The sequence below is a fragment of the Choristoneura fumiferana genome, chromosome Z (assembly GCF_025370935.1).
Source record: "Choristoneura fumiferana chromosome Z, NRCan_CFum_1, whole genome shotgun sequence".
Taxonomy (NCBI): Eukaryota; Metazoa; Arthropoda; class Insecta; order Lepidoptera; family Tortricidae; genus Choristoneura; species Choristoneura fumiferana.
Window position 1 is genome coordinate 22,161,435 of NC_133472.1, and position 11,846 is coordinate 22,173,280.

An 11,846-nucleotide genomic window follows, 5' to 3' on the forward strand; every position below is an offset into this window, starting at 1 on the left:
GAAGAAAAATGTGTGAACCTCCATACCTGTAACCACACCTTTTTGGCATAATCTCTGCAAGCAAAACATGTTTCTTTTATTTATTTTTATCTGCAATTTTGCTTACTTATATCATCAAACTACATCATTAATTTGAGATAAATAAACATTATTACTAATGGCAAACAGTTCCTCAAGTTTTTGGACAAAATAACATAAACAATTAAAAAAGAAACTTCATGACATATAAAAATAGTTTTATTTTGTAAGAAAAACTGTATAAAAAAACTACTATCTAAGCTACTCATCCTTAATTTGTAGGATTGTTAAAGCTAATAATATTAATTAATACCTATGACATAGTTGGCATGAAAATATCATATTTTTGTCATGGAGGCAACTGGTTGCACAAAGATATTATCGTAATCCTGTTAACTTTACAATATTATTAAATGATATGTATACATCACAAGTATTTAACACAACTTTATTTTTAACACAGTAGGTTGGCTATTTGAAGGGATCGCTAATGCGGATCGGAATTATTTCCAAATATCCCTGTCCATTATTATAATCATTAACTTTACAATACGCCTTTTATATTAATGTCTTCTTGACAATAGATCTGAATTTTGTATCCGTTTCATTTATAATATTTTTTGGAATTTTATTATAAAAACGTATGCAATTTCCCAGAAAAGACTTTTTGGTTTTAGCCAGTCTGTAAGATGGAACTTTAAGCTTCCCTGTGTTTCTAGTAGCCTTTGGCTTATCGACGTTAGTGGGAAAATCACATATGTTCTTCCTAATGTTTGGTGAAAGGGTCTTTAACTAATCTATTTATTAATTTTACTTTTAAAATATTCAATTTTGGTTAAAAGTAATTTTTCTTTTAACTCCAGAATTCTTTTTTTTCTCATTTCATTGTCTGTTCTTCTCTCTTCATTTTCTAATTGGATTTTGTGCAGCTCCTTGCGACACTTAATTTCATTGGCTGCAATGTCTGCTGCAAACTGTCCAGAAGGCTGAGAGATCTGAAAAAAAAAACAATAAATATAAACTTATCTATCTACCAGGCCTAAAATATCATAATCAAAATTGAACTAACCTACTTTTCTTTTCTTTGTTCTTAGGCCTGATTGCCCTGTGGAGACCACTCGCTGGGGTGCACGTACTTCCCGAGTAGGCGGAGCTTGTGGGGCTGGTGAAACTTCTACGGCAGGTTGTGTGATTTCATGCACTACTGGTAGAGTTTCCAGTACTTGTACTTCAAAAACTTTCTCACTGATGGCAGTAGCAGTAGCTGCAGATTTTCCAACGATCCGTATCTGAAAAAAAAAAAACAATGTTTTATTAAAATATTTTTTGACCTGACATACTTTTATTTTTTACTTAAAGCCGCATTAGTTATGGTTATTAATGTTACTATCTATTATAGTGGGATAGGTATTGTTTTGGGACATACCTAGACCTCATTTATGCAGTTTTTTTTTCATACAAGTCAAAGCCTAGGGATCTGTCTATAAACATTAGTAACTCTCCTATTCATGAGACACATAGCATACAATTTTTAGGTTTATCAATCGATGAACGCCTGAACTGGAAACATCATATTGATTCAGTTTGTTCTAAATTAGCGAGGTTTGTTTTCGCCCTAAGAAAACTTAAAAATTCTGTTTCCACCGGGGCAGCATTAACCGCCTATTATGGTTACGTGTCGTCTACCCTCAACTATGGTCTCTTGCTGTGGGGGAACTCTGTGGACATCCATAGGGCATTCCTAATTCAAAAGAAAAGTTTACATGCAGTGGGTGGTGTTTGGTTTGATGATAGCTGTAGACCACTGTTCAAAAAGTTTAAAGTTCTGACCTTGGCCTGTAAGTATATCTTAAAAGCATGCCTATTTAGTAAGGACTACCCAGAATAGGACGGGAGCTTCGCGCGCAATACAAAAATCTGTTGTATCAACCCCCTTGCCACTGTGACGAAATTCACAAAATAGATTTACTTAAAAAAAGGTCACGACCTGCACATCTACGTAATCTATCATACGTAGCAAAACATAGGCTACCCTCGTTTGTAAACGTGTATGGTAAAAGAACCTGGGAATATTTACTGCCAAAATTCCTGAATGAATTACCTGAAAATTTATATTACATCTGTGAAAATCCCCACAGATGTAAAAAAATTCTAAAAACTTTATTTTTACCAGCAGGAAAAATATAATGTAGTGTAATTTGGCTTTTTTTATGGCAGAAAATTACTAAAAGGTACCTATTTATATAATTGCAGTTTAGTATTAAGCGATGCAGCAACAGATAAACCATGCTCGGTTTAAGTTCGCTTCCTAAGCTACTCTTATTGTGAACTACTATTTTATTTTTTGTATAAATAAATAAAAAAAAACATTAGGAGAGCATAAGAGGAATGCCTGTAACATTGTGCTTGTATTGTGCTGTATAATAACCTTCCTGACGAGTTGAAAGTGTTGCATGGTAGATTATTTAAAGTAAGGCTGACTCAATGGCTACATAATCACTGCTTCTATAATGTTAAGGACTTTTTGAATTTTAAATAATAATCATTGTAATTTTAAATTTGCATGTTGATTTTGTATATCGACTGAATACTGTTCCTGATGATTTCATTTCATTTCATAATCTAATCAAAAGTTATCTAACAGGACAAAGTAAATTACATGATTGTTTTCTTCTGTTAAACACTTGTAAAGTTTTCCCTGCAGGTAATCTTAGGCACTAAACAAGAAAACATGGGTCATGGATATAAAAATAACGTTTAGTATAAGTACCTTTCAGACAGGTAACTAACTACGGACAAGTATGTTTACACGCACATTATCTAATCATATTGACTTATTCACATGATTTTAAATACTAACCTCCAACAATGTCTTCATGTACAGCCCTTCCTCATTGGGATTCAGGTAGGTACGGCTGTTTATAAGGGTTATGATCGAGTAGCATTAACTTTAAATGATAAAACTTATTTACGGCAAGAAAATTATAGACGACAGTACTGTAACTTGCACGCACTCGCCCGCTAACCACAAACACACACAGCCAACTCCTTAATACGCTAAAAAGTCGTTTTATTATATACTTTTAATTATAATCTAATTGTGTTATTGTTCGTTGATAACATAGAACATTCATACTATACGTTAAATTTACAACATCAAGTCAAGTGTCAACGTCAACCATTTATTCACCTTTGAATTGCCTTTCAACTACTTCAACACGTTCAGAATACAATTTTCGTTTAATACGACCCTGAAATATATCATTCATGATATTGATGATATTCCATGCCATATCTAGGTATTTCAAATAAAAACGTTTACCTACAGCATAAAAACAAAAGTAAAATATAAAAAAATATATACTTAACCAAATCGTACCAACCTGATTTATTGAGTCCGAATCGAACTCATTGGTATCCGTCTCGAACTCCTGCGGCAACCAGGCTTGTATGGCGCTAAAATCAGTGGGGTCTTCACGCGGGGGCGGGCCACCTCCGGTCTTAAGCCTATCTTTTTTTTCGGCGCTAACTTTCCGTTTCTCGGCGGATTTTAATGTCCCCCACTGATTTTTTAATTGCGTGGCCGTTCGTTCCGACCCGTTCCGCATGATATTGAAACTAAAACCAAAGAGGAATAGGTAATAGCTGTATGTATTAACGACATTGTGTTTGGAATGACTTGTAACTATATACACTCATAATACTACCAACGATTTAATGGCATGAAACTTCCTACCTATTGAGAAGGTCCGCCCACGCAGCGACTTTGCGGCGGTTTGTGTTGGTGTCCGTATTTTTATTCTCGATAATTCCAACTCTCTCTCTAACTAGCTCTTGAAGTAACATCTGAAAAGGACGTTCATTGTATAGATTCAATAGGAACGTAGGTAAGCAATGATCCACTTCACACATAATACGAAACAAAGGTAAATGAATTGATTTTCTTACTTTATCCTCCGCTGTCCAATTATCACTCCTTTTTTTGGTGGCATTCATTTTTAAAATCGCAAGAAACTAAACTAAGCTCGTGTGTCTTTGTAAAAGTTTTAAATTTGCATTTTCCCTTGGTTTTCCCGCTAATTTGCTGTCACTGCTGTCAATTTTTTTTTTAATTCTCGATGAGGCCGTTTTTTGTCTTTGATTTGTCAAGGTGGCCAACATAACGCGTCTAATCCGTCTATTAGCAGCTCAACAACTAGCAGACTGTTAGCAAGCGTTTATGAATCATACTTCTTGACAACCGTCTATTAAGCTTAATCAGTCTGCTAACTAACAGACCGATCAAACCTCAATTAAGGATTTTTTATGAATAAGGCTGTATGTATATAAGAAAATATATTAGACATGGATTTGCTAAAAAAAGAATGGACAGGCTATTTTTAATTTTTTTTTTGATTATTTTAAAATACGTTTCATTCTATTATTAGACCGGTGAAGGTCGACTTAGGTTCGTATCTTAGACGCTGTGTGACATAATTAATAGCCTATAAAATTATAGATATAATATACATTTCATGCCTAAACCCTTTATCAACCAAATAAAAGTAAACTTATGTTTTTTGGATTACTACCAAAAACAAGATATTCCGAAATCTGTATAAAAAATAAGGATTGTGTTAATAATTCAAAAAACTTCATTGCATGTTGTGTAAGGACTGCCATGTGGTGTTCAGAGTGCACTAAGCACAGAAAGATATTGGGTCAGGCGACATTTGGCGTCGATCCAGAAAGCAATCTTCTGCTATGCTCTTTTTGCTACACTGTAAAGTATTAGAGCGAAACCGGTTCAACTATAAATGGGTCGACTTACACAAGGTTTGAATAAATAATTTTCTTTAAGCGGAAACACTGGAAGTATTTAATCGTTTACAAATTTCTGATGCGTCAAAGTTAAAAATATTGTTTCATTTCTTACAACGAACGATCTTATGAATGAAATTATTCTTGTTGGAATTTTGTTACACCCTCTTGCATAGGTAATATCTGTATCCCATCCTTTGTTCTTACAAACCCAATCAAAGAACAGAAACGAATAGAATACAGGAACCTAATATAACGTAAGCAAGTAATAACAATAGTTTCCCCTTTTCGATACATCAAAAGATTGGCAGAAAATGTGGTAGAAAACTGTTTTGCCGTTGATTCGAAAAGTTTGCGGCTGCTTGCAGCCGTTTTGACGGTGATTTTCGTTCACAACCCCTACGGGAGAAAACCGAAACAATGGACTATCCGGTTTTATTGGCATAGATAAGAATGATGTATAAAATGTTATTTTAATAAGTCACAAAGCTACTTAAGAGAACCTTTGTTTCCGTTACCTCAAAGAGGAAATAGGGAATACACTATTTCGCTTTTAAATTAGGTATTGGTCAACTGTTTAGAAATATTGAGGTTAAGTTTTGTACTTAAAAATGCCCGCTCCGTTTTCCAACAGGTGCACTTATTTATGACGAAAATAAGACTAAATCTGCCCTCTAAACATATTCTGCCTCAGTCACTAACTCACTGTTTATATTTGGGATTATTAAACCGATTTATTTATACTTGTACAAAAAATCAAACGTTTTCTTTCATATACTTAAACTTCATTTTGACAGTTACAAACACATAATTACCCAAATAGAAGCAGCTGTTTTGAAGTGATACGCTAACAAATATTTCTTGACTTTATTTTTAATCTCATGTTAGTGCTGCCCTATTAAAATAGGTAAATAAATTGTTAAAATTTTACTATGCGGAAAGCTAGAAGGGCCGTAGAAACTTAGTGAAAACCCGTCACGCGTCCTAGAGACGACTACATTAGTCCCTAACTTTTTTTTGCAGGAAATATCCTAGAGACTACTGGTAGACTACTGGTAGTCTCTAGGGCATTTCTCGCACAAAAAAATTAGGGACTAATGTAGAGTCTTGGACGCGTGACGGGTTAAACAAAAGCAGTAATTGATATGAGATATTCAAAGATTACCTACGTACTAAGTTATTAGCTCAGCTGTATTATTTGAAGATATCTTGAGTTTAATAGCAGAACAAGTTCCGTAGTAATGGTTAGAACCCCGAACAGGTTTCGTAGCTGTAACAAATAAAGATGGTTTAAGTTTGATTAAGACCCAACTTTTTACATTTGTCAGTGTTTTGTGCATCGGATAGCTAACATTCCAAGCTTTCCCAAATATACTTATTTTGTTGTCAACATAAACTGTATAATGTTCGACCCACACTTAACCAATTTTTGTCTTCAGTCCACATAAATCAAAAGTAAAGCTGATTACTCACATTCAGACGAATGCAGTGATTAATTTTGTAGACTATGCATGCGTTTTTGGGAACGATTCCCACCCGTAGAAAAACATTTGTCTTATGACATTATGTACTAACGTAGTTTGTACGCAAACATTTTTGTAGAATGTACGTATGTTTAGCCGGGTTAAAACCATTGTATTATTTTTTTAACTGCTATACAGGATTCAATTTTTAATATTGTCCAACAACACTGAGCTGGAAATTATTCTATGTAGTTACATGACTGTTTTTATTCGAAAAAATTTAGTACTACGCTGTAGGTAAATATTATAATCCACAATGTAAATTCAATTTATGTAAATTCAGAATATGACTCAATATAAATCAGACAGAGCCGATAGGTACGCGTAAAACAATTATTCAATTTCACGAGCATATACAATATGTTTTATAGTGAATCAATAGTGAGCTCTCTGGTTGCGCAATGAATTCAGATTAAAACTCCAATTACTTTCAAAGTGATTTGCTTGTCGATTAACTGTCGTGTCGTGATTCCTGCACTAATTGAACCAATTTTAAACTAAATACAAAAGCGGTTACGATAGTTGTCAAATTGGAAAGTCCCGGAAAATCGTTGAGTTCACGCTGGCGTGCGAATTCTTTGCAGACGCAGTCACGTACAACTACTAGTTTTATTAGGCCAAAATAATGGCATGAAGTAAACTTTTTCGTTAAGCTCCCCAAAGAATGAGAGAAGCGTGAGTTTGGTTTATAATATTAGCTAAAGTCGTAGGCAAAGTTGTGTCTGAAAAATGTAACATGGCCTAGTGAAATATAATGGTGAAAAAAAAAATATTTATCTTTTAAAAAAATGTCTTGCTATCAATCAGTTGCAATTTTTTTTTATGATATAACATAGAACGACTCCTTGGGTAGGCAAACTCGAAACAGGTTCAATGAGATCTCCATACAAATCAGCGGTTAAAAGTAGGGTTGAGCCAAAAACAAATAACAAAAATTCTTTAAAATTGTATGAAGGGATAATTAAAAGTAATGTACCTACCATATTGTATATGTACCATATTATGTTTTATGAACAAAATGGCAAAATACAACATTTGAAATAAGAAACTGACTGCTAATTTAAACTTAAAATGAATATAACCCACGATTTTCCAAGTTTGAATTTCAAATATTTTATAAAACAACATACACAATCAAGCATACCTACTCAATCACTTTTTTTAGTTAAGTAGTTAGAGGTAATTTTTGACAACCTTAGCCCAAGGCAAAGTTACGGCTTACAAGTTCATGAAAATGTTCACAACATTGCGTAGCACGTAATTAAATGCAAAATGTAGACATTTAAAAAAAAATAGTTTCCACCATATATTTCCTTACCTTGGCAGCATTCAAAGTTCTAAAAAGCACTTAGCCACAATAAAACACGTCGAAAAATTACACCTGCGACCGCTGACTCGTTTCGTCGTTGACAAACAACCGTTGGAGTTACAAGAGAAGAGCAATAAAAAATGGTTGTTTGTATAAACGAACGTAATAGCCCTGTAGATAAAAGTTTAAAAACCTTTGAGAAAGCTGAGTTATCGTCTCTTAACCATTTTAATAAAAAACAAGACATTTTAATAAAAAAATAGTTTCAACAAAGAGACTATATATTTCCTTACCTTGGCAGCAACCCAAAGTTCCAAAAATCACTTGGTTTAGCCACAATAAAACATGTCGAAAAATTACACCTGCGACCGCTGACTCGTTTCGTCGATGACAAAAAACCGTTGGAGTTACAAGAGGAGAGCAATAAAAAATGGTTGCTTGTATAAACGAACGTAAAAACGTAGATAAAAGTTTAAAAACATTTAAGGAAGCTGAGTTATCGTCTCTAAACCAAATCAGGCAATGTTGGGTCCAGAAGGCAAAGTTGAAGCAGTTTACGGTTTCATAACACATACCTCATTGTTTTTTGCCTGTGTAGATAAATATATAAATGAACTCTTGTATTTACAAAAATACTTAGTGACATCTACAGAATTATTAGGTTTGCGGGCTAATTACTTTTACGCTGAGTTTGTACTACATGTGCAACAGCGGGGCAAATTGAAATATAGGTATATTATTATATCACATGAATTGAAATCCACTTCTCGTCCTGATCCGCTTCGTTCCATCGCGATGGAAGCGTAACCTTAGGGTGAAAAAGTGGATTCTGTGACGGTGGTTTAATAGTCATTTACGAGACTGATACATAATGCCTAATTATGTACATTCGCATACATAATTTTATCTACATGCATATCTTAAGTTTTCTACAATATGTACAGATATACCTGCATTTTAGAGTTAGTGGTTTTTATTTGTAGGCATAAAACCTATGTTTCAATAAAACACAAGCAATAAGAAGCTAAAACTTTCTTTCGAGCTCAAAACAATTTGACTGACTGAGACACTTATAGTTTTTTTAAAAAAAAACCTAACGAAGGGCGAGTGCGGCGAGCGAGGCTACCGCCTCGCTCGCCTCCCTCGCCCTTCAACCTAACCCGACCGGGTCGGATCCGCTCCGACTGGAACGATCTCGCTCGCTGCGCTCGCTCGATCCGCTACATAAACAATCTAAGCTTGAGTCGATTTTGATTCTCAAATCGATTGTAATATTCGAGATTCAAAAAAAGTATGGAATAATAATAATAATCAAGTAACTACTGATCCATGAAACACCTAATGAGGACATCCTTCCAATTTCCTTAAAGAGGAAGCTTATGGATATTGCTTCAAATTCTCACCTGCGGCTGGAGAACCGATCAGTGGAAAATTCCAAAGCTTAGGATACGGCAGACACTCATTCTTGGTCTATTATAACGCGTGATATTAAGTTCGAAATCAGCCTTTGGCAACAAGTCATGTAGAACAGCATGCAAGTATGTACTAGTGAATCGACGGTATAAACTTTTCTAGAAGGACTGATCGCTTATTGCAGTACACATATAGTGAATGACGTTTTCCCATCGTATTTGGTCGAAAAAGATCGTATTTATCTTGCTTTCTCAACCAGCTCAATGGAATTTACTGAAGCTATTTGAGAAAGCAATATGTATAAATACGAACTTATTACGATGGAAATAGTTATTTGTTCAACAAGAGAGCAAAGTTGTTTTTTGTTTCGAGTGTTGATTTTGAATCCCGAGTAAGCGAAGGATTTTATAATTGAATCACGAGCGTCAGCGAGTGATTCTAGGTTAGAATCCTGAGAGCAGCAAGGGTTCACACACACACGAGATGCAAAAAAACTGATCTCGTGTGACACATACAATTTTTCACCTCAGCAGCGAGAACATAATTTAAATGTAACATAAGAATAAAAACACATAAACCTACCTACAAAACAAACACATTTTTTTTTGCTACTATTGTTATTGTTTTTCACTGTTGTTTTTTCTTTTGCAAGAATGTTTGCATGTTCTTTTCATGTATCAGCCCTCCTGTAAACCCTACTTATATGCAATAAATGATTACTTACTTACTTACTATTTTTTAAAATAAAATCCTACTATTAAGAAACTGTAGCGTCCAGATAAGACATTACCCCGCTAGCCGCAGTCGGTTCCACGTGTTGGCAATACTGTAAACATCTGCACACCGGCGCGTGGAACTGCGCGGCGTATTCGAGTTCATTTGAATTGCCCAGAAGGCCAGTCGAGAAGCGGAGCGACATTCCTTCCGGCGACGCGGTCCTGAACAGAACTCTATCCATTGCGCTAAACTCATATCCTTCCTTTTCCCTAGTTTAATATTCCATTGTAAATACTTTCCTTTTTGATAATCTTTATTATACGTTCGTGTGCCTCTAAATCCCTTTTCATTTAATCATCGAAGCCTCAGGAGGCGCACCTACACTGGTGACCCCGTATTGGACAAGAAACGCAAAATTCAAGCAAAATTCAAGTAAGAATATAAAACCTACATAATATTGAAATGTCAAAGGGAACAGCGCAAGTGACAGCGATGGCGCCGTTTTCAAAGTCGGTGTACGAGCACCGCCGTTTTGGCCGCAAGAGCCTGCGCTTTGGTTTTCGCAGATGGAAGCGCAATTTTCTTTGTCGGGAATAACCGCTGATTCTACAAAATTCAATTATGTAATTAGTCAGTTAGAACATCAATACGCGGTAGAAGTCAAAGACATTATAAATTCTCCGCCGGCCGAAAACCGATACGTCAAATTGAAAACCGAGCTTATTTCAAGATTGTCATTGTCGCAGGAAAAGAAATCGCTGCAATTATTACAAGGTGAGCAAATGGGCGATAGGGAAACCATCCCAATTTTTACGCCAGCTGCGCATTTTGGCTGGAACTTCAGTGACGGATGATTTTTTGCGCACCGTATGGTCAAGCCGGTTACCGAAAAATTTACAGATCGTAATCGCATCGCAGCCAAATTCAACGCTAGATGAACTCGCGGATTTAGCTGACAAAGTGCACGATCTTGTACCACAAGAACCGCAAATTTGTGTTATAAAAAATGACAGTGACAGCAAAAATTTTTCAAATTCAGATTTCGTGGCAATGGCAAAGCAAATGGCAGAACTAACATCGGAAATTGCTTCGCTCAAAGCGCAGTTCAGTAGTAGACAACCGCACTCAAGATCGCGCTCGCGTTTTAATTCCCGCAACAAAACTCCAGTCGGACGTCAAGCGCGGTCACGGTCTGCGTCGAAACCAAGAGACCCGTCCATCTGCTGGTACCATTACAGGTTTGGAGACAACTCTACTCGCTGTACCAGGCCTTGCAGTTACCCTGGGTCGGAAAACTTCAACGGCAGCCGGAAGTAGCGGCTAACGACTGCCATACCAAACCGGGCCGCCTCTTCGTAATGGACCGTTCCTCGAAAGTTCTCTTCCTAGTAGACACCGGGTCGGATTTGTGTGTATACCCGCGCACGTCACTCAGTGGCAACCGACCTAAGAGCAGCTACGAGTTAACAGCGGCGAACGGCTCAGTTATATCTACCTACGGTTCGGTGCAACTGAAACTTGACTTGGGTTTGCGGCGAGCATTTAATTGGAGATTCGTTGTGGCAGACGTTGCTAAACCCATCATTGGTGTTGATTTTTTGTCCTTCTTTAATATTATGATTGATTGCAGAAAACAACGCATTATAGATGGCCACACTACTCTTTCCGCTGCAGTACCAACCCAAGGTACATCCGAAGACATCTCGTCAGTGAAGGTGATGTCAGGGGAATCTAAGTACCACGAGATCCTACGTCAGTATCCCGACATCACCCGACCTTCAGGTACACCAAAGGTACCCAAGCATAATACAGTGCATCATATACGCACACTCCCTGGCCCGCCGATTGCAAGTAAGCCCCGACGCCTTCCTCCGGATCGCCTGAAGATCGCACAAAAGGAGTTCGAGGATATGCTGCAGAACGGTACAGCTTGTCAGTCTGAGAGTCCATGGTCTTCTCCGCTTCATCTAGTACCCAAGAAAGATGACGGCTGGCGACCATGCGGCGATTACCGTGCCCTTAATGCGCGTACGATTCCAGACAAGTACCCGATCCGACATATTCAA

The 11,846-nt window shown here is 36.5% G+C and overlaps 1 protein-coding gene across 1 annotated transcript; it reads right to left on the reverse strand.

The window, feature by feature from the left end:
- Nucleotides 1–266: 266 nt before the first annotated feature.
- On the reverse strand, nt 267–4,330 carry LOC141439023 (uncharacterized). Its single transcript, XM_074103136.1, has 5 exons — nt 3,967–4,330; nt 3,755–3,864; nt 3,402–3,636; nt 1,092–1,307; nt 267–1,013 (listed from the first exon to the last, which is right to left on the reverse strand). Exons 1-5 carry the CDS (start codon nt 4,012–4,014, stop codon nt 816–818), a joined length of 807 nt encoding a protein of 268 aa, XP_073959237.1. The 5' UTR covers nt 4,015–4,330; the 3' UTR covers nt 267–815.
- Nucleotides 4,331–11,846: the final 7,516 nt, after the last annotated feature.

Coding starts and splice junctions, on each gene's coding strand:
- LOC141439023 (XM_074103136.1), bottom strand. CDS start 4,014: ATGAATGCCACCAAAAAAAGGAGTGATAATTGGACAGCGGAGGATAAA. Junction 3,865..3,966: donor ATTGGACAGCGGAGGATAAA/GTAAGAAAATCA, acceptor CGTCCTTTTCAG/ATGTTACTTCAAGAGCTAGT. Junction 1,014..1,091: donor TAAGAACAAAGAAAAGAAAA/GTAGGTTAGTTC, acceptor TTTTTTTTTCAG/ATCTCTCAGCCTTCTGGACA.